This window comes from Podarcis vaucheri (assembly GCF_965113315.1).
Source record: "Podarcis vaucheri genome assembly, chromosome: 1".
NCBI classification, from domain to species: Eukaryota; Metazoa; Chordata; class Lepidosauria; order Squamata; family Lacertidae; genus Podarcis; species Podarcis vaucheri.
The window spans coordinates 59939457-59963717 of record NC_138759.1 but is presented as its reverse complement, the minus strand read 5'-3'; the positions used below and the strand labels follow the sequence as shown (position 1 = coordinate 59963717).

The 24261-nt window shown below is 40.3% G+C and overlaps 1 protein-coding gene across 5 annotated transcripts in view; it reads right to left on the bottom strand.

Annotated features, from left to right (window-relative positions):
* SHANK2 (SH3 and multiple ankyrin repeat domains 2) overlaps positions 1–24261 on the bottom strand; it is a 354487-nt gene that overhangs the window by 239792 nt on the left and 90434 nt on the right. For all 5 annotated transcript variants that reach the window (XM_082223286.1, XM_082223288.1, XM_082223283.1 and 2 more), the window contains exon 10: positions 12994–13060. In XM_082223286.1, coding sequence (XP_082079412.1) covers positions 12994–13060 — 67 coding nt within the window. The remainder of the gene's footprint in view (positions 1–12993; positions 13061–24261) is intronic.

The window sequence follows — 24261 nt, the reverse complement described above, 5'->3', positions numbered from 1 at the left end:
GTGGACACCAGGAGCATTCTGGAGATGGCAGCAAGATCAGTGGCAACAGCATGCACCCAAATCTCCTTCTTTGGGCATATAACACATGAAGGGGGCTAATTCTTGAATGTTCACACTGGAAAACTGAGCCTATTTGAGCTAACCATCATCTACAGTGGGATGACAAGGATTTATAAAACCAGCACCTCAATGTTCTCCTCCTCTATGTTGATGCAGTTTACCATGAAAGACCATGAGGTGCAGATTAGGAAGCCTCTGGTTCAAATCACACTTCTTCCATTATCTCACTATGTAGGCACAGGCAAAACACTTTTTCTTTCTGAGCCTCAGCTCCTCAACCTGCAGTTTGTGGGTAATAATGCTGACTGGCCTTAAAGGGTTATTGTTATTATTATTAATAATTCATAGAATCATAGAATCATAGAGTTGGAAGAGACCACAAGGGGCATCGAGTCCAACCCCCTGCCAAGCAGGAAACACCTTTCAATAAGAGTTCTAACTTAACTGTAAGGACTGAAATGGGATAATGCATTGTACATGAAGTGTTTTCAACACTGTAATTACAACGGAATCACATGCCTCGCTCTTTGTACCACCACACTATAGCTTTCTTTTCTTGTCATTTCTTTCTTGTGACCGGCAGCTTGCTTGTGAATCCTATTCCAATAAGGCATGGAGAAACACTGGTTCTGATGTGAATATTGTTCTAGCAACTATTTTCATCTTCCCAATCACTTCTGGTTTGCAATAGAAAGTGATACAGGGGATATCCATCTGCATAATCCCCCCAATTCACTTCTTTTTGCAAAACAGGATTCGTGATGGCATAGAGGCTATGGCATCTGAAACAGGAAAAGATTATATGCATGTTCTTGGGTGTTCAGTGGGTCAGCTGCCTGCTGCCTTAGGTTGCACTTGGCCTAGAATTTCTCATGTATTGAGAAATCTAAACAATGCCCATGGCCTGTATTGGAAATGTACAGTTCTTGAAATTCCATATCTCACTTTAAAGCAAATGCACTGTTATATACTGTCTCAGTGCTCATCCTCTTGCCAGTGCTCAGCAAATTGATGATTACATGTCTGGGATCAGAAAACCATGACCATCAAACCCCTGCACCATGTTCTATTTTATATCACCATATTTTATTATGCATTTATTATTACAACTGTATTTATATAACTGCTTTGATTTTTTATGTTGTATAGATAGAATGCTATGGCATTGACATTGGTGTTCTATACTGTAACCTGCCCTGTGGTCTTTTGACAAAAGGAGGGAGGAAGGAAGGAAGGAAGGAAGGAAGGAAGGAAGGACCACAATACCTCAAGGACCGCCTCTTCCCTTATGAACCTACCCAGACCCTGAGATCATCTTCCAAGACCCTCCTTTGTTTGCCACCTCCTTGAGTGGTCCAGAGTGTGAAAAATGAGAATGGGCCTTCTCTGCAGTGGCTTCCCATCTATGGAATGCTCTCCCCAGGGACGTTCGCCTGGCGCCTTCATTATACACCTTTAGGCGCCAGGCAAAAATGTTCCTTTTTAACCAAGCCTTTTGTTGATCTTATTGCCATCCAACACCCTTTTAGAATGTGGATCTTTTTGGGGGGTGGGGTTTATTGGATTATTGTTTTTGGTTTGATTTTATATGTTGTGGTCTTATTTGTGAACCGCCCTGAGACCTCGGGGTAGAGGGCGGTGTATAAATTGAATAAATAATAATAAATAATTATTATTTTAAGGGCCGGTGTCAATGTAGTGCTTCAAAGATGGGCCAATAAAAATACCAAGGCACTGAAAAGGTACACTGAAAATATATGAGAACAACATAAGCATTCTACTGCATGAGCCCAAAGGACCTTCTAGTCCAGCATTCTGTTCTCACAGTGGCCAGCGATACACCTATGGGAAGCTTGAAAGAAGGACCTGAGCACAACAGCACTCTCCCATGTTAATCCAAAAGAAATGCAGACAATACAGCTCATATTGTTGTTCTTCCTAACCTACCTTTGTCTCTCTTGATTCATCCCTTCATTGCAAATCTATCCCCACCTTGTTTTTGTGTAAAGTCCATTTTTCTTGGAAACAAAAGTCTGTTGCCGGGGGGGGGGGCATTCATTACTTCCTATGAAGTTATCACTGCCACTTTCATAATAAATTATTGCAGGGAATAATTAAAATTTCAGAACTGCTCAAAGCCCCAATGTCCTCAAATAGCTGAAGCCCAGAAATTCCTTTGTTACTAATCCTGTGCTCTCTGGAGTCAGCGGACCATCACCAAGCATAAAAATAACTGGTGCCTCACAGCAGACCTTTACTTCTTGCCATCTTAAATTTCACTGTGAGACTTGATGGGCCTTTTAAAAGGGGTTGATGTTTTCTCTTAGTAAGCAGCCAGAAGCCTTAGCTATTCAATTGCGACGGAAAGATTTCTTTAAAAACCTATTCGTGGGGTGTTTCTTTGTTTAAACACTTTCCAGTGATGGACTGTGTGCCCAGCAGAAACCTTTTAAAAATTCAACACACACCTAAACTACATAATAAATCTTTACTGAAAACTCATTTCTTATGAAAATAATAATTTTATACCTTGAACAAACATCACAGTCACATGTGATTTCCTATTTAGCTTACTGTATTGGTTGTTCACTCTCTTTCCTATTTCTTCTACTGTATATATTTCTATTTTGTAATAAATTGCAAACCTACAGAATAAAGTTTTCCCCCATACAAGCTGACATTTAAACAATTTCACAGCCACAACAGAGAAAAAGTTACTCAGATTGCTACTACACTTTTCTTTCCAAAATACCTTGCTTTTTTATTCATCCTTTATATTCCCAAGTTTCATCTTTTTTATAGTTTCGCTTAGAGATACACAAGTTATCTCCTTGCCTTGTGTGCCTTTTCTTTATTGTGATACATATTATTATTGCAGTTAGGGCTAAACTGAGTTTTTACCTACAAAATTTTGCAGAGCAAAAGGAGTAAGGAGATAAGTTATAGAGGGGGAGGTCCAGAAATCCCTCTTGCTCAATTCTTTCCAGTAGTGTGTGTGTGTGTGTGTGTGTGTGTGTGTGTGTGTGTGCTTCAGCACTGTATTATTCTATCATTATTCTAAGGCGCATATATAGTAAGAAGTAACAATAACTGAATCTAACAAAGGCACTAAGAAAAAGAATGCTTCTGAAAATCCTTATTTAATTTTGGCCAAAGCTCTACATTGAGAAAGTAAAGCAGCCAGCTACAAGACTGACTTGCTGATGATCTAATTAGAAAATGTTGGTGAAACCAGCAAGGTAAGAGCAGATCCTGAGATATGATCTGCATAAGGTAGAGAGATAAAAGGGTCTATAGAGCACAAGACATTACTTCCAGTAACTCTTACTGGGAGGAGTGTCTGGACAGAGGAGCTGCAAGGAGATAAAATGGGGGAGACCGTAACATTATTTATTTGCACTGCTAGTCATTTAAATATATATTTTTAAAGTCTCTACACAACTAACCCAGAAAATAAAAGCCAAAGGCATTGCATAAAACCAGACAATGCTTTACAATAAAACCATTAGAAAACCTATAAAATAAACCTAGAAGATGGAAGAAAATGTAAGCCGCAGAAAACGTTTCATCAATAAGCAAGAGTACAGTTTATATAATCCATCAAATACAGTATAACCACATCTTACACAGGGTTTGCTTCCAAGGGTTCCATGTGTACTCAAGCCTTTGGAAACCCCCCCTCCCCCCAGGGCATCCCAGGGCTTCCGGAACCAGTGTGCTGCCTCCATAAGCCCCAGAATGTTCTCACGAGATCTCATGGGAACATGCAAGTTCCTCAAATATCTCACAGGAGCATTCCAGGCCAAGCAAGATATCTTGGAAAGCAAGATAGAGTTTAAAAGCTCTTTTTGATCTGGGAAACTCTGGCGCGAAGAGTTTTTAAGCTCTCTGCCAGAGCCAGTGTGGCGTAGTGGTTAAGAGCGGTAGTCATGTGATCTGGGAAACCGGGTTCGTGTCTCCGCTCCTCCACATGCAGCTGCTGGGTGACCTTGGGCCAGTCACACTTCTATGAAGTCTCTCAGCCCCACTCACCTCACAGAGTGTTTGTTGTGGGGGAGGAAGGGAAAGGAGAATGTTAGCCGCTTTGAGACTCCTGAAGGGGAGTGAAAGGCGGGATATCAAATCCAAACTCTTCTTCTTCTTCTTCTTCTTCTTCTTCTTCTTCTTCCTCCTCCTTCTCAAGCAAGGTTCTCTCAACATGCCAGTGCCACATATAACTTGAAGGATTTCAACCAGTCAGCTTTCAAATAACATATAGGTGAAATTGCACAAGTTGAATGTGCTTAAGAAGTGATCATACTGTAGATTTTACCTGGCACCAAAAATGATGTTAATGATTAATGAAGCATTCCACCATGGGGGAACCATAGCTGAAAATGCCCTCTCCCTTGTTGACTTTCCTCAGGGGAGAATCTCATATGAAGACCAAAATGCCCAGGTAGGTTTACAGCAGGAGAGATGCTTGAAAAGATATTGCGCTTATGAGCTGTACAGAGCTTTATAGGTCAATACCAGCATGCTGAATGAGCTTGGAAATGTATAGGCCGCCAGCGTAGCTGTGCCAGGGTCGGTGTTATATGATCAGCTTGCCTTAAGCCTATCAGCAATAAGGCGGTCATATTCTGCCACCAGCTGTAGTTCCTGAAAAGTCTTCAAAGTTAGCCCCCCGTAAAGCATGTTACAATAATTTAATTATGAGGTTACTCCACATGACTGAGGCTACGTATGCCTCAGAAGCCAACAGAAGATTCTGGAGGATCTCAAAATTATGGACCTGCTCTTCCTCAGCTGTGCCACTCAACTGGACGCCACTCAATAAGTGGGACAAGCCCACGTTTAAACTTGATGGAGTTATCATGTCACATCTCATTTGACTGTAACCCTAAGCATGCCAACTCTCCCATGACCAAAGGAATTGACCATCCCTCCCCTTGACAGGGTTCTGTGGGGAGAGAAAGGTCAGAGGTAACAAGTGTGGAAGCTGCAGTGCCCATGGCTGCATCTAAAGACTCAGGGCCAGCCCAACCCTGAGATAAGGTGAGGCAACCACCTCAGGTGGCAGGATCCACAGGGGAAGCAGATGAAGCCTCCAAAGAAGGCATCACCGGCTGCTGTAGCCACTGCCACGGTAGCAGCAATGTTTGTGGCGTACTCCTTGGAAGCTGGACTGCTACCTCCTTGGCAGTGCTCCCCCAATGCTGCCTCTACTGCAGCCTCTCAGCAAATAGGAGGCCCTGCTGGTCGTCTCCTGCCCCGCCCAGCATGATTCAGAATGGGCCCCTTTCCCTTCTGCAATTTTCTTTTGAGTCCCACTTCAACTGCCAGGCAAGATTGATTTGATTCCCCTGCCCTTGTTCCTGATATAAATCTTCACTCACCCAGTCTTCTCTGGCCAAAGTAGGGGCATTTTGTGGTTTGCCTCAAGTGCCAAAAAGGCAATGACTTAATTCATAGAGTATGTTGTAAAACGTGATAGTCAGTATGGTTTGGTGACAGACCAGAAAGACCCATATTAAAATCCCTCCTTACTGGATGGTTTTGGATCAATGACTCTCACCGTGCCTAACCTAACTCAAAAGATTATTGGGAAGATAAAATGTGGGAGGAACATGAACACCACCCTGAGCTGCTCAAAAGAAGGGAACGATCAAAATATAATAAACAAAGCATAAATGATACAGGCCGTGAACAATGCAGAGGAACTTTGGCACCTTTCTCAAATCCTGAATGTTACTATGCAAAATAAGAACAAATATCTAATTTCCAGCTTGGCTACCTAACATGTATGTTTTGACACGCCAAATAAATTGCATGCATTTATAATTATATTGATGCATAACTGGAAATATTCATGTACTCTATTGAAATACATAGAACTGATTTTAGATATTGAGGTTGTGCTTGCCTATGGATGTTACTTTTTTTGGGGGGGGTAGGTACTCCTGGGCTCAAAATAGAAGTTGGAAAAGATTATCCTTAAAGAACCACATATGACAAAACTGACAAGTTTTTAGATTCATAACATATTGCACTAAACATAAAACCATGAAGATTTCAGGACTATTATTCTGGTTAGTATTATTTTAAAAATGCACTTTACATGAGAAGTTCTTTGTAGAATATATATAAAGGTTAAGATTACTCATAACTGAAATGGTGAATGAACATGGCTACAATACATGCTTGTTCCTGCTCCCCTTTTTAGTTCTATTAAGCAAGGCAAGATAAAAATAGAGCCACTCACACATGCTACTCACTGTCTCAGGGATTTATATTCCTTTTTATTTAATGTTCCTATAGTGTTTGTGGTTTTTGTTTGCTTAAAGCTGTTTGCTTTTTAAACTGAAACATATACAACAGTCTGCAAGAATCTGATTTTTTTAAAGAAAAAACCTCAATGCTGAACAGTTCGTTTTAAAAAGCCAGAAATAAATGGTAGAATTAAACCAGATGGCAGTTCATTTAAATTCTTGCTCAGGAATCAACAGTATTGACCTCAATCACACCAGTTTCAGAATAACTGCTTGAAAAGCAAACAGAGATAAACGGCACCATTGCCTATTTGTTCAAAATATAAACAAAATGCATTTTCCATTTTATGCAGCATGTCGACTGTCCTGATTTCTGGAAAACCAACATACTTTTCTTTATTCCAAAGCAAATGCCATACTAAAAGCACACAACGTACAGAATAAGCTCAGCAGCCATTTGGTATCTACACACACAGAAAAAATTAAATTACAAAAAATATATGCTTGAAAACACCCACAAACCATCACATATACACATCTCTGCATAATTATAGAGGAATACAAGAACTCTGACTTGAAGCCTAGCAACAGTATCCAAGTATTAGTTAGTCTGCTAATCAACTACCCAAAACTCACACACCACCACCTCAATGTGTTTCATATTTAAAAATAAAACCCCTCTTGTTTCTATCTTCAGAGCTGCTGAAGGAGAAGGTAAACGATAAAACAAACCTTGTTCACTTGAGGAAGAACAACCCATGTCATTTAATCCATCTGATAATTCATCTCACCACAAAGAGCCAAGGCAAAACAAAATAAAAAGATTTAAAAATAGGTTATCCAAGTAGAGGATTCTCAGTTCGCAGCATATTTAATATGTGCATAGCTGTATTTAAAAAGACCTTCAAGATTCCTATATATATTATTGCGAGTTTTTTGTATCTCCATCCTATAGAAGCCATAGTAAAAGCTGTATAGCAAATGCTTTCTAAACCTTCTGTGCTCATTTACTTGCAGACAGCTGTAGACTGGATGAAAACAATCAGGGATTAACTTTTCTATTCATCACAGCTTTTAATCCATTACTTTCCCTTCAGTCTTCAATAAAAATAAATAGATAAATAAAAATAAAATGCTGCAACTAATTGCAGTAAGAAGAGGGCAAATACATGTCAATCAATGGGGTTTAGCTGCTGGACAGTTTGTTAAAGCCTTGCAGTGTTCAAAGATGCAATGTTGGTTTTCAGCACAAAAATAAAATGGTATTGTACAGACACTGAACTGTAAGATCTTTACAGATCTCAACAACAATTGACAGTGCCCAGTTATTTTAGAAAATGCTCCAATATATCAGAAATGTTTATAAAAGCTTATTACTGGGAATATAAGATTTGAAGAATGCAAGGTGATAGGTTGTGTTCAGTGTGATGCTTGAAATACAAATGTGTGTAAAAGAAATTTGTGACAGATTAACTGGATACCTTTCACTCCCTGAATGTCAGTAAACAATAAAGATGTCTTGTTCTTTCAAATCATGTCATAAAATAAATTACCTTGAAATGTGACTTTCAGTCTTAATATTTTATCTTTTTGCCCCTGCCTCTTATCGTTCCAATGAAGAATTTGATCAAATATGAAACTGACAAGTGTTAATGATATAAGAATTCATTTCTTAAAGGGCAAGGGATTCTATTCCAATCCTTTTCCCATTAAGTACTGGAAATGGGGTGTAACAAGTGCACTGGTAATGAAATACCCCAATCAAGGGGCTTATTTAGATGTAATTTGCCCCTCAAAATGGGAGAGGCACTCATGGGATCTCCTAGCTCCACCTCTTTACCCAAGGAGCCCCTAAAGAGGTCACAGAGGAGAAGCTCGTTGAGAAAGGTGGGGTGGATAGAAGTTCCTTCAAACAGGCCCCTTGATGTTATGTCCCTGTTGCAGGATGGTACTGTGAGTTGCGCAAATGTTTAGGATAAGGAACTGCTACTCAGGGTTGTGTTTTTCTTTGACACAACATACACAGACACACACACACACACACACAGAGAGAGAGAGAGAGAGAGAGAGAGGTGTGTCCTGGGATACAACCTAATTGTTGTATAAGCAAACCTCAGTACAGACTATGATGCAAGACTGACTGAGGATAATTATCAGCAGATACTGAAGACGTGTTCCAGACACAATTCAAAGTGGTGGTTATGAAACACAGCGCACTACATGATTCGGGGCCAGGTTATCTGAAAGACCACATTCTCCCTTAAGTTCTTAGCCTGGTTTTATGATCTTGAGAGAGGTCCTTCTGTCTGTTCCATCAACATCTGAAGCACGTTGGGTAGAACTTGAGAAAGTGTCTTGATAACTCGTTCCAAAGGAGGCTCAGATAGTCCTGTCTGTAATGAATTTTCTCCAGGAGGCAAATATAATAATATTAAGATAAACCTTTGGCTCATAAATATTTTATATATGTTGAAACTGGTTTTAAGTGGTTCTTTTTATTGGTTTTACCTGACATGTATCTTTTTTACTTTGCGTTTTATTGCATTTAGGAGTATATGGGATGTTAGAGGAGGGATAGTACCTCTGGTGGTGAACACATTTGGTCCGCACCCTGCACTTACCTAACACCTGTGGCTTCTAGAAGCTGTCAGCATGTGACAGTGGCCATACCCTGGAAATGGCTTTGATTGGCCAGCTAAATCAGGCAAAGGTGGCCGATGGTTCTCGATGAGTTAGGGACTTCCCCTGCATGCAAAAACAAGCTATGGCAGATTGAGCGGATGAAACCAATAGTGGGTCTAATGATCAAGAAGGCAATTACTGCATGTGTTGTAGAGGGAAGTGAGGGGTAGATGGGGCTCATCAACCTGAGAAGGTAGCCCATCTACGAGAAGGGAAACCTCTGCTGGGTGTCTTGCAGGATATCTTCAGGAGAAGACAAGGCTAAAGAGTAAACCCTACACAAATCCAGAGTGGAGTCCCTAAGATCGTTGGATGGCGCCTGGTATGCCTTCTTCTGGCAACTCCTGCAGCCAAGCTGGTGCCAAACATATTGCTCTGTTTTCATTTGGACCACATGAGCGAGGCCAAGAGGGAGGTCTTGTTGTCTGGGCAGCCCAGGACCTCCATATACACTGCCCAGACTTGTGCCCCAGGAAAGTCACTTTGGTGCTGCTAAAGCACCGGTTTCAATTCACTCCCAGAGGTGCATTCCACCGTCTTTTGAGACAGATGGATGCCAACAATTATATTTTGTTTGTATTGTGAGTCACTTTAATAATAATAATAATAATAATAATAATAATTTTTTATTTATACCCCGCCCTCCCCAGCCAAGGCCGGGCTCAGAGCGGCTTACAAGCAATAATAAAAACAAGATGAGTGATTACAACTTAAAAACAAAAATAAAATACAACATTAAAATAATGGAACATTAAAATATTAAAATGAAGCCTCATTGCAGGAGAAGGAAAAGAAAAAAGAAAAAGGGGGGCGGAGGGAATCAAATTGGCTCCAATCCAAAGGCCAGGTGGAACAACTCTGTCTTACAGGCCCTGCGGAAAGAAATCAGATCCTGCAGGGCCCTGGTCTCATGAGACAGAGCGTTCCACCAAGTTGGGGCCAGTGCTGAAAAGGCCCTGGCTCTGGTTGAAGCCAATCTAACTTCCTTAGGGCCTGGGACCACTAGGGTGTTGTTATTTATGGACCTTGAGGCTCTCCGTGGGGCATACCAGGCGAGGCGGTCCCGTAGGTATGAGGGTCCTAGGCCATGAAGGGCTTTAAAGGTCAAAAGCAGCACCTTAAATCTGACCCTGTACTCCACCGGGAGCCAGTGCAGCTTGAAAAGCACTGGATGAATATGCTCCCATGGCAGAGACCCCGTGAGGAGCCTCGCTGCAGCATTCTGTACCCGCTGGAGTTTCTGGGACAGTTTCAAGGGCAGCCCCGCGTAGAGCGAATTACAGTAGTCAAGCCTGGAGATGACTGTCGCGTGGATCACTGTGGCCAGGTCGGGGCGGGAAAGGTAAGGGACCAACTGCTTGATGCGGCGAAGGTGGAAAAATGTCACCTTGGCTGTTGCTGTGACTTGCGCCTCCATGGAAAGGGAGGCGTCAAGGATTACACCTAAACTCTTAACGGAAGGCAATGGCACTAATTGGGCCCCCGCAAGAGAAGGGAGTTGGTCCCTCATCCCCATGCTATCCCGACCTAGCCATAGGACCTCTGTCTTCGAAGGATTTAGTTTCAATCGGCTCCCACGAAACCATCCAGCCACAGCTTCCAAGCATCTGGTCAGTGTGTCTGGGGCCGAGTCAGGATGGCCATCCATCAGCAGATAGAGCTGAGTGTCATCAGCATATTGATGACAGCCCAGCCCAAAGCTCCGGATAATCTGGGCAAGGGGGCGCATAAAGATGTTAAAAAGCATTGGGGAGAGAATTGCGCCCTGCGGCACTCCACACATCAAGGAGTGGCGTGACGACATTTTCCCCCCTAGTGCCACCCTCTGTCCCCGACCAGAGATAAAAGAGCACAACCAGTTACGGGCTATGCCCTGTATCCCCACGTCTTTGAGTACCATTTAGTGGAAAGGTGGATCCCATTTTTTTTTAAGGATAAATAATGAAGGAATGGAAATCTAACAGTGCATCCCGATGTATGCAAACACAAAAATAACCTCCTTGAGATATAGGATGAGGGCTTGTCCAGTGATATATTCCTTTTGTCTGAAGTTGTTAATCATATCAATTTTGTATTGGCAAAATGCTTGATATTTTCAGGTATTCATCTGCTTTTATCTCTGTAGTATAAGGCTTAACAAATGGAAAACAGATGTAGATTGCAAGCCCTTACGGTGAAGTGTAAGTATTAAAGCCCAGAAGGATAAATACCCACCGTCTATTACACAATGGTTTTAGACCTCGCTGTCCTGGCTACATTCAATTCATGTGGGACCCTATTTGGACAATGGGAGGGTTTATATTAACTTTAATTTAAGATTTGTGTCTTTATGGTCACTCTATCCACACTGTGACCTGATGGTGGTATCAGCATGGGAATGGCCTGTGAGATCCCACAAGGGCATCTCTTGACTTCCAGATCCAGTGCCCCAAGTGGACCTTGCCCCGCCCCTGCCTCATTTCCATGTATACATGGAACCCTTGGAACCAAACACCCATGTAAGATAGGGCATTACTGTACATAGTGAAGTTCCTGCCTAATGTTCATGAGGTGTATCTGAAGTGCAATCACCAGTGAATGGAATTCCAAGTACAGTCAGACTATATTTTACTTTCTTGGGCTCCATAATCACTGCAGATGGTGACAGCAGCCACGAAATTAAAAGACGCCTGCTCCTTGAGAGAAAAGCAATGACAAACCTAGACAGCATCTTAAAAAGCAGAGACATCACCTTGCCAACAAAGGTCCGTATAGTAAAAGCTGTGGTTTCCCCAGTAGTGATGTATGGAAGTGAGAGATGGACCATAAAAAAGGCTGATCACCGAAGAATTGATGCTTTTGAATTGTGGTGCTGGAGGAGACTCTTGAGAGTCCCATGGACAGCAAGAAGATCAAACCTCTCCATTCTTAAGGAAATCAGCCCTGAGTACTCACTGGAAGGACAGATTGTGAAGATGAGGCTCCAATACTTTGGCCACCTCATGAGAAGAGAAGACTCCCTGGAAAAGACCTTGATGTTGGGGGAAATGGAGGGCACAAGGAGAAGGGGACGACAGAGGACGAGATGGTTGGATAGTGTTCTCGAAGCTACCAGCATGAGTTTGACCAAACTGCGGGAGGCAGTGGAAGACAGAAGTGCCTGGCGTGTTCTGGTCCATGGGGTCATGAAGAGTCGGACACGACTAAATGACTAAACAACAACAATACTAGAATTTATCTTCTACCCCTTCTAACTCCTAGCATGGCTGTCAGCCCAGCAGCAGATCTATGATGTCCCCAAAGGCCTCAGCTACATATCTTTCTGTCCTTTTGAGCATCAAGGTCAGCTAATGTGACTTTATGGAAGCGAATGTTCCCTGAGAGCCAGAAGCATGCACTCATAACTGCCACCCCACAGGAAAATAAGTGTACATATGATGCTGTGTAATATATTGGACATTTCCTGTAAAAACAGGAAATGGTTGAAACATGCTTATAAGGGTAGCATGGACCTCCATGACATGGAAAAGGATACAACTGCAAAGATCTCGTGAAACAAGCATGTTTCAGCCATTTCCCCTCTACCACTTAGTAAACACTGAGCAAAACAGTCCTTAGCATTCTTCAGTGTAACATCTATAGAGAAGGCTCTAACCCATGCCCTACTCTATAGTAGTCCCTAAATGACAGAATATGGCACAGCATCTCCCCAGATTATATTTCAGCTGATAATTGAGGATATCCAATGAAAGAAGAAAGTCTTTAGCCATACTCAGAGTAGATAAATTAAAATCAAGGGACAAGTCCACTTTTTTAAATAGGCCTTTTCTGAGTATGGTTAACATTAGATATTATTACCCATTGTTACTACAAAATGTACAAAATGGAAACATCTAGTATCTCCACTGGTCACAATCATCTATGAGTATGTATGTATGTTCTTTGCTTATAACTGAATATAGTAACTTTATTGATTAGAAGTCATAATTTACATGCTGATTTATATATATTTATTACATACCTATATCAGTTTCCTTGTGATTCTTGATATATTCAGCGAGCTCAAAATTTCCAGCAATTATTGCCACCTAAAAGATGAGAGAACACAGTGCATAAGATTTTGGGGTTAAATTTTATGTCCCATATGTGATTAACATTCTAGTAGCAGATACAGAGAAATATGAGTAGATACTTTTCCCTATATAACATCCTTGCTGATGCTTATTTTTAAACTTTCACATACAGTTCATACGCATGCTGGATGTAAAACAGATGCTTTGGCTTTCCATAAATGCATATTTTAACATCATAGGACTCATGTTGCCCAATGGTGATTCATAGAAATAGATTTTTGGCCACAGAATCGGTAGAAGCACAGTTGGCACCAACACCTCCAAATATTGACATATTCTTCCATCAACAGACAAAAAAGTAATGGATTACAATACACAAACAAAATAAAAGAAAATTCACTGGAGGAGGCCTTATTAAGATTTTGCAGAAATTTACTTGGTTGGGTTCTGATGCAAAATATTGTGATCAATCAGGTGTTTTTGACAGTAGGGACACTGAAAACTGCTTTATACCAGGTCAGACTATTTGCCCATCTCAACTGGACAAATCAGCTACTTCCTGATCTTCTTTTTAACTTATGACACCAGTAACTGAACCCGGAACCTACAGCACCCTAAAAGCATGTTCTCTGTCATACTGTATGATTATCTCTGTTGGAAATGCCACAATGCTCCCCACTCGAATATTTGTAAAATACTGTAATCATAAAATTTACCGCTTTTAAGCTGTTCAGTTTGAAAAACCTTTCTGCTGTGTTGTATTTGTATTGATTATATTGTATTTCATATGTTGTATGATGCTTTAATGGCCCTTTGGGAGAAAAAGTGGCAATCAGTATGAAAATGATCTATAGGTGGTACATGACCCCAGTCAAGCTAGCAAAGATATATCATTTGCCTGATAACAAGTGTTGGAAATGTAAAGAATCTGAAGGTACTTTTTACCACCTTTGGTGGACGTGCCCAAAGATTAAGGCCTTCTGGGAAATGATATATAATGAAATGAAAAAGGTACTTAAATGTACTTTCCCCAAGAAACCAGAGGCCTTTCTCTTGGGCATTGTCGGCCAATTGGTGTTAAAGAAAGATAGAAACTTTTTTATGTACGCCACTACAGCAGCAAGAATACTCATCGCAAAGTATTGGAAGACACAAGATCTACCCACTCTGGAAGAATGGCAGATGAAAGTGATGGACTACATGACACTGGCTGAGATGACTGGCAGAATCCGCGACCAGGGGAAAGAGACGGCGGAAGAAGACTGGAAGAAATTAAAAATCTACCTTAAGAACTATTATAAAGTTGATGAATGCTTAAATGCCGAGGTTTTGAGAAAGAAAGGGAGATTACAGCGATATAAGATTAAGTTGAAGGAAAGATTAGGAAGACATATGTTTGATAAAATTATTTAGAAGTTGCTGAAATAATTTTGGACATTGGGATGCAGGAAGGGGAGGTATGGGGGAGTCTGAGAAGTGAGGTTTATGAAAAAAAGGTTATGAAATTATACATGTTTGTATGTCTTTTTATATGTTTGTATTGTTTAAAAATTTTTGTAAAACCAATAAAAAATTTATATATATAAAAAAGTGGCAATCAGATGAATAAATAAAAGGGAGTCAATGTCAAGGCAGTTAAATGTGTGTTCACATGACAAGATGGAAATTGTAATTGGCTCTGCAAATACCTGCAAACATTATTCCTTAACCTGTCTTTCCTTTGAGGAGTTCCTGTAAGGCAGGTTAGAGGAGAGAGAGTGACTGACCCAAAGTCACCTAGTACTCTTAGGTTATACAACATGGACTTTCAAGCTAAATTAGGAAGACTGCAGCATCTTCCTCTATGAAGACTACAATATTAATCAGTTAAAAACCAGATAGGAGGACTAAATGGATTGCCCTTATAATGGATGAATGAATGTAAGAATCTCTATTTCCCCAGGAATCTGGATTGGAACCAATGCTTTTTAACTTCTTAGTAAATGATCTAGGCTTAGGGCTGAGCACTGAAGTGGCATGTTTACTAGTAATGACAAATTATTAAGGGAGCAAAATCAAAAAAGGGATTGCAAGGCACTCCAAACTGAGAGAATAGGGAACAACATGACTAATGTGGATCAATGTTAAATGTAAAGTGATGCATGATGTATATACAGTAATGGGGTCTGAGCTGGCAGTGACTGACCAGGAAGGAGAACTTGGGGTTGTGATGTTTAGCACAATGAAAACATTGATTCAGAGTCCAGCAACTGTTATAAAGGTGAATTCCATGTTAGGGATCATTAGTCAATATTGTAAACCTGAGGTGCAAATCTATGGTGCACCCACACCTGGAATTTTGTGTATAGTTCTGGTTACTGTATCACAAAAAGTATATTTTAGAGTTGGGAAAGGTACTGTAAAGAGCAACTGAAATGATCATGGGACAGAAACAACCCCCCTGTTACCATTATTTGAGCACTCTTAGTTTAGAGGGGGAAGGAAACAAGAAAGGGAGACATAATGTGTGGGCAGCGTAGTTATGCATGTTGTGAAGGAAGTGGACTTTAAAAAGCTATACTTCCTGTCATATAAATAATAGTAGAACCTGGGCTCATCCAAGTAACCAAATGGTAGAAGATTTAGGACAGACTGTGAATAGTTGGAACTATGGAATTCATTACTGTAAGATGTGGTGATGACCACCAACCCAGACAGCTTTTAAAAGGGATTAGACAAATTCCTCAAAGATAAGATTATTAAGGACTGCATACTACCTTCAGGAACAGATGCTGCATGCCTTTGAATACCAGCTTGCTAGGGAACAGCAGTGGGAGAGAGCTATTTCCCTCATGTCCTACTTGAGGACTTCCCATAGGCATCTTGATGGCTACAGCGGAAATTACTAGGCTAGACAAGTCCCTGGCCGGAGGCATCAGGGCTGTTCTTATGTCCTTAGAACAGACCCACCGCCAAAGGAAAGGGAAACCTGCAAAAATGTTAATGCACGTGGCAGGATTCAACTAATAAATCCCTGCACAAAGACTTCTGCTTGTGCAGAGGGTTTCCCCCTTGCTCCCCCACCCAAATTGGGGGCTGGGGGCTTGCTCTCCAAATTGGCTTGGGGGCTGGGAGAGTCCCTGGAATGGCATGTGGTGAGAGAAGAGAGATTTTCTGTTAGGGGATTGCCCTAGTGGAAGAACTGCCATATTACAACGTTGAATTCCCCCCACAGTAATTTCTGAGTAAATTCTGATAGTGACTTTGATTGAGTAAATGAGGGTGATTGGGGGGTGGGGTTTCATTTTTATTTTAGTCACCTCTTTACAACTGTGTGCCAACCATCCTACATGTCTAATCTGCCTCACCGCTGAAAATTTATTCAAGGTACTCTTACCTGATTGTCACTTTTTAACTATGATATCTAGCAAAAGAAGAGCATTGCCTTTGCAATTCTAAGAAACAAAACTTGTCACGTTCAAGAGTTAAACGCTCTATTTTATATGTGTACCATTTCCTGCAGTACTGTGCACTTAATTCACAGATAAACATCATATAGTGTGCTAAGGTACAGAGAGAACAAGTGATTTGGCCCAGGTGGAAAAATCAAAATTGGAAACAGAACTGTTGGATCCCAAAACTAAGATTTTGTCAAGGATGTATAACTTGCTGTTGAAATGAAATATTCAGGATGAAACTGTGAAATCTGCTATGATTAAATGGGCACAAGATGTTGGATATAACATTATGATGGCTGACTGGGAACAGTTATGGACCACAAGTATGAAGTTTACGGCATGTAATGCCCTAAGAGGAATATTATGAAAATGATATACAGGTGGTACATGACACCAGTCAAGCTTGCAAAAATCTATCATTTGCCCGACAATAAATGTTGGAAATGTAAAGAAACTGAAGGTACATTCTTTCACCTTTGGTGGACGTGCCCAAGGATTAAGGCTTTCTGGGAGATGATATATAATGAAATGAAAAAGGTATTTAAATATACCTTCCTGAAGAAACCAGAGGCCTTTCTCCTGGGCATAGTCGGCCAATTGGTGTCAAAGAAGGATAGAACTTTCTTTATGTACGCCACAACAGCAGCAAGAATACTTATTGCAAAGTACTGGAAGACACAAGATTTACCCACCCTGGAAGAATGGCAGATGAAGGTGATGGACTATATGGAATTGGCGAAAATGACTGGCAGAATCCGAGACCAGGGAGAAGAGTTGGTGGAAGAAGATTGGAAAAAGTTTAAAGACTATTTACAGAAATATTGTAAAATTTATGAATGTTAGAATGATGTTGGATAGAAATTAAGTGGTTTTTAGCTGTAATACTATAAGGGAATATGAAAAATGGATTACTAATAGGTAAAAATTTAATGTTACAATATTTTAAGATTAAAGACTAGGATAAACAAAGAGGGGAAGGATTTGCTGAACTAACAAACTGAACTGGAATACAAAAAAAGGGAGGCGCGAGGAGGTCCGGGAAACAAGCTAATGAAAAATAAGTAATGGAAAGATTGAGTTGTTTTTAACTGTTCTTTATTTTGTATTTTTCTTTTTTCTTTTTTCATTTTGTAATATCTTGAAAACTTTAATAAATATCTTCTAAAAAAAAAGAGAGAATGAGTGATTTGGCAATACCCACTGCAACTGACATTGTTATGATTCTCTCCACGGTAATAGTTTTATACATGTAGTGAAGCTAAATAGGACTCTCTTCCACAAATACTAACCTCAATAAGATAAGCAGCCACAAATATTAACCTCAATAAGATAAGCAGCCAATCAGTGTAAGTATTTCTGAACCTGCCCTTTAGCAATGAATGTGCCATAATTTTAAGAAATATATGATTATTTTTTGTGGGCTACAAGCTCTCTGTAGCAATGGAGCTTGGAAAAATAAACATCTGTCTTAATTCAGGCTGTTTCTGGCAGGCTCCATTCATGTAAGTTCAAATATTGTAATGTTCATTTAGAGATAAGGGGTATGGGCTCATCATCAACTTATGCTCATCCAAGGACAACAATTTATTTTAAGCAACACAACCTCTCAGTCTTAACAGTCAGAACTCAAACACTGAAGAGTTACAGCTATTAAATCTAAGACACATTTTTAAAATGACAGAATATTTGATGTGAAGCAGTAAATCTCCTCCACACAAAAAAGGTAAATATGTTTTATAGCTCCAGAGAGAGACATTTTCATTAATACTGCTCAAGCATTAAAATGGAAGAACAGTAACAGCTCCCTCCTGATCTTGACAGCAGCTCATTTCCAAAGGAACCGTCAGTCTCAGCTCAATTTATCTGAATGTGGCTGAAACATGGTGTCAAGGTGTAACAGCAAAAAAGGAAAAATATTTCCACACTTTATGACAAAACATTAAAAAGCACTATGCATAATAAAAAATGCAATACTTTAACACAATCAGTTCACTGCCTGTGTAGCTTAGAGATACCTTTGGAAAAGCTGGCATTCTTTTGTAATTTAATTATGTCTCGAATATTAGGAGCCTGCGGCCAAATAATTGGCTACTTAGTTTTCATTAAAGCTCTTAAAACTCCATACAGTGGTACCTCTGGATACGAACGGGATCCGTTCGCATGCAGAAGCAAACACAACCCACGTCTGTGAGTGCGTGGGTCACGATTTGCCGCTTCCGTGCATGCGTGTGACGTCATTTTGACCATCTGCTCATGCGCAAGTGGTGAAACCCGGAAGTAATGTGTTCCGTTACTTCCGGGTCACCGCAGAATGCAACCCGAAAGTGCTCAACCTGAAGCACATTTAACTCAAAGTATGACTGTATTTCCACTTATAGTTTTCAGCCCACTCCTTACCTGGTCCACTTCATTAAGCAACTCTGCCCTTGGCCTTTTAAGGATTCCAATCTCCCCACATGCCCCATAACCCCAGTGCATACAGATCTTCTCGACCTTAAATACCAAGCAGCTTCTTCAGAGCCCTCCCTTTCAATTCATCCATATTTGAGCTCCTCTGCCTTTTTATTCAAGCCTCCTCCTTTTGCCTACTTGTCCTTTAGGTCCATGTTTCCTCAATTAACATGTGAGGAGGCCAAACCTCTCCATTCTGATGGACCTGCTGGATGTTGACTTTAACATACAAAGCCCTAAATTACTTAGGACCCAATTACTTGACGAAACACTTATCTCCCTACCTGCAAGGTTGGATCCTGTAATATGCAAGTCCCGTGGTCATATCGGCAAGCATACCTTGATATGGGATAGGACCTTCTTTCGGTAAGCCCGTTTGTGGAACTCCTTCCCTATGCTACCCCTCATTGATGGCTTTTAAAAGACTGCTTAAAAACCTTATTCATACAGGCATTTTGGAGAGGGCTGTGTGTTGGTCTGGCTATCTTTTATGCTGCTGCTGCTGCTACTATTTTTTATTATTAACTTAATGTGATTTGATTGTGTTTGACTTAATTCTAATGGGTCTATTGTGTGCATTTACCACCTTGGGAACCTACAGGATGAGATACTATTTATATTTATAAACAAATAAATGTTGCTGAACTTTCATGAAACCTGACTTTTGGCCACGCTGGTTGAGGCTGTTGAGAGCTAGAGTCCAGCAACCTTTGAATTAATTCCAAGTACTTTCAGTCCAAGAGAAGAGCTGTTTTTACCTGACAGAAAGATCAAGTAGTTTTATCTTGCTTTTCTATGGTTTCAATTGAACTACCCTGGGGAGGTGGGGAGTGGATGAAGTATTAGGGTTGACCAATGGCAAAACCTGCTTCTCATTCCAGATATTAGGGCACCATCATAATGGTGCTTTTCAGTACCATACATGCGCCACACCATTGTGGGATTATTGCTAGCATTCCAGAATCCCAAAAGACTTCTGTGGATCATTCACACCTGTGCTTACATTGTGTAAAAAAAGGGGGGGGGGCAAAGTGTGGAAAAGGATAACTGGTGGTAGAAGAACTCTGCTACTTGGAGCAGGGGGTGGAGGACAATTCATCTCCATCACAATTCTTCCTGGTTCTATTCTAATTTTTATTCTCATGGGCAATAAAGTTGCATGAAATCATGCAGAAGTTTATTTTATGATAAAAACATTTTTTTCCTTTGAGGCATGAGAAAGCAGAGTAAGCATATTTCTGTACTGTATGGTTTAATAAAGTCTAAAACCTGCTAAGACCCAGCTGTATGCCATTGTACTGTGTATTGTAAAACGAGCTCAATGCCATGGGTGCTGATTATAATAATACAGTAGAATGCCACAAATCTTAAGTGGTATGCATTATCAGATCTCTTGTAAGAAGAACAGTTTCAAGATACAAATTGGGTATTGTTTGGTGATCACTGAAATCATTCTGTGTTTCAAATCTCTGTAGCTGGTGTAGAAGAAGTCAAAGTATAATAAACCCATCTAGTAGTGCAGCCTTCCATAATTCCATATCATTTTAATGCCAATGTATGCATGTTTGATGCATGAAAATAAATAACACATACCTATGGCTCAATTATTTTGGAAAATATAATTCTTCGTAATATAAAAATGTTATTAAATTCAGGAACTCCCCCCCCCCCATTTTAGAGCTAAAATATTACATAAGAGCATGATGTCCCATTTCTAGGGTGATGGGTAAGGAAGCACATGATGAGCTTTGCTTTGAGTGACCAGACAGTACTGTACTTTTTAAATCACAGGATGATCATATCTTGGCTTCATAAAATTTAAGATATGAATGAGGCTTGCGGCCATGTATGCAGCCTCTTCACTCTTTTGCTTCACATGAACCCAATAAGTATTTCATTAACTATACTTTCCCATTTCATACAGATCAGGAAAGTATGGTTAATCCATTCAGAAGAAGCCAGGATACAAACAAATGGTTTGATGAAACAGGAAAATGTAGGGGTTTTTTTTTTAAAAAAAGAAAACTTTCTGGGTTGTTTTGTTCAGATGATTTGAACCAACACACTCACCAGGTTCACACATAAAGTTAAGCCAAACTATGACTTAGAACAAATGCAAGTGTTCCAAGAGAGATCATGGTTGCTATATTCCTCCCCTGGTCCTGCCACTACTGGGTTAATAATAATAATAATAATAGTAATTATTATTATTATTATTTATATCCCGCCCTCCCCAGCCGAAGCCAGGCTCAGAGCGGCTAACAACAGTAAAATGATAAAACATTCTAAAATCATTTCATTATAAAATTAATTCATATCAGATTAATGGCAACCATTGGGCTAGAGTTCTGTGAGGACTGCCAAAGAAGGGAGTCAGGCTGTGCCCTGGCCAAAGGCCTGGTGGAACAGCTCTGTCTTGCAGGCCCTGCGGAAAGATGTCAAGTCCCGCAGGGCCCTAGTCTCTTGTGACAGAGCCTTCCACCAGATTGGAGCCACAGCCGAAAAAGCCCTGTCTGTGGCCTGGGACCTCCAAGATGTTTTTGTTTGAAAACCGTAAGTTCCTCTGTGGGACATACCAGGAGAGGTGGTCCCGTAGGTTAAGTCAGAGGTTAAGTCATGGTTTGACTTGTTATGTAATACCAACCTTGGTTGATGGTTTGTCTGCAATATGCAAACCATGACCCCCTGGAGTGAGTAGTAGGTGAGAAGCACATAAACTGCAATCTCCTCTCTGAAAACCCAAGGCATTCACACTACCATGGTTTAGCTTCGTGTTACATATAAACTGAGGCAGTATGTAGCACAGGGAATTTTAGCAGGTTCAGTTTGTCACATAGAGAAGTGAAAAGCTGTGCCTATTCCTCAGCTGCCCTGGCTCTTAAAGGTACACGAGTCCTGTACTCTGTGTCTCAGGACACCCTACTAATTATGATGCAAAGTTTGTCTTGATTTTTGGTTAAAGAATAAATGCAACAAACAGGACCCAGGGGCCTATCTATATTCCTCGTGTCAGAATTTCAAAACAAAACAAAAAAACACAATCATCTTGTCCAACAGTGGATAGGATAGATTGTGGTAAGTAAGTAAGTAAGTAAGTAAGTAAATAAATAAATAAATAAATAAATAAATAGAATTTATTATTTATACCCCACCCATCTGGCTGGGTTTCCCCAGCCACTCTGGGCGGCTCCCAACAGAATTAAAGGCACAATAAATAGAACATCAAACAGTAAAAACTTCCCTAAACAGGGCTGCCTTCAGATGTCTTCTAAAAGTCAGATAGTTGTTCATTTCCTTGACATCTGTCGGGAGGGTGTTCCACAGGGTGAGCGCCACCACTGATAAGACCCTCTCTGCCTGGTTCCCTGTAACCTCATTTCTTGCAGAGAGGGAACTACCAGAAGGCCCTCAGAGCTGGACCTCAGTGTCTGGGCTGAATGATGGGGGTGGAGATGCTCCTTTAGGTATACTGGGCTGAGGCCATTTATGGCGTTAAAGGTCAGCACCAATACTTTGAATTGTGCTCAGAAACACTTCTAATTCACGTAAACCTAGGCCTGACCAAGTTTAAAAGACCACAACCCCATACAATGTGGTATAATAAAATGTCAGGCAAAATATATTTTGATAAAGGTTTCATTCATAGGGAATGTGAAGTTATTCAAGATAAATGACAGTATCATTTAAAAGTAGCGCTTCAGAAATTCAATGAGGACTGAGTTTTATGAATTGTGTGATAGATGATAGATAGATAGATATAAAATCACTATATACCGTGAAAGTTAAGGACATGTAGAATGGTGGTATGTTAAACCTAGTACTAAACAGTAATCTCTGGCTGGTTTCCACTGAACTCCAGAATTTGTGGAGGCGGTTCAGATTACTGAACAGATGATAAAAGACAAGAATGATTGGTTACATGAAAACTTTTCGCAATTATTTCCCAAGTATCTGGATACATTTCAAACTTGTTTCCAACCTGACCTTTGAGCATGAACTGCCTTAGACCTGCTGGAACTCTGCCAGAAAAAGGACAGCAGGAATGTGACCCTGTTAAAACTCCTGGACCTTTCATTGGCTTGCAATACAAGGGACTATGGTAGTCTTCTAAACCACCTTTCTTGTTTAGATGTTGGAACTCGGTTTTTGCAGTGGTTCTGCTTCTTTCTGGGCCACAGATTCCAAAAGTTGGTGCTGGGAGGTTGCTTTTCCTGATTCTAAAAGTTGTACTATATAGTTTCTCAATGGTTCAATTCTATCTCCCAGTCTCTTTGACATATACATAAAAGCACTGGATACCAGAGAAGCCAATGCAACATGGAGGAGTCCATGTTATGGATGCTCCTCACACCTCCTGCTTCCAAAAACCAGTGCAATGCTGGTATAGGGGGAAGGCTGGGCTCCTGCTGCATAGCTCAGGATGTTTGATGTTTCAGGAAGCTGTCAAGCTGCAGCAGTTCCAGTGCCATTAAGAAGGGGCCCTAAATGACAGAGACCCCCTTTTAAGGGTTCAGATTGACAGTGTTTGCGAATAACACCATGACATTCTCCAAGCCTCTTTTTCCAGGCTGAGCAACCCTAGCAGAGCCCGACAGTGTTACCAAGTTAAATTATGACAAAGCTGCTTGTAAGGTTCATGTGATTTCATAAGCCAAACTTTCATTTCAGAAATAAAAGTTCAACTTGCATCTGTTAATTTTATCTCCTATCTTTATCTGTATCTTATTGTGTACATGAACTTCTAGACTATGTTAATTCAAAATACATACCTAGTTTCACTTGACACAATCTTATAAGGAAAGCAACTAACATTTGCTCAACCCATTTACTACCTTAAAAATAGTTGTTGTAAGATTGTTAGACTTAGCTTCTATCTACATTTTAAAACAGCAATTTTGGACTATTAAAAGGTTAAAATCTTCACTTGTAAAATATTTTGCAAACAGCATGAATTATTGTTTGGTTCGTATTTAGCAACTGACATAATATATTAATGGCATATTTAAGTAAAACAAACAAGAAATATCTGAGAAACAACCAAGTAATTGATAATTACATTTTTCTTAAGTGGCAACTATATGTAAAAGTGTTTGCAAAGTTGCCCCACAGTATTCAGAACAAAAGTATTCTACAATTTTGTCCTCATACATTAATTTATACAGATTTTGGCTATGAAGGGCAAATATAATAACATTTATATGCTGGTCCAGAATATCTCACTGCTGTTGAGCAACACTACTTTGCATCTTCAACACTAAACAGCCTGCTTCACCATGCAAAATCTGCTCTTCAAACAGTCCAATTACATCATTGCAAATACACACACAG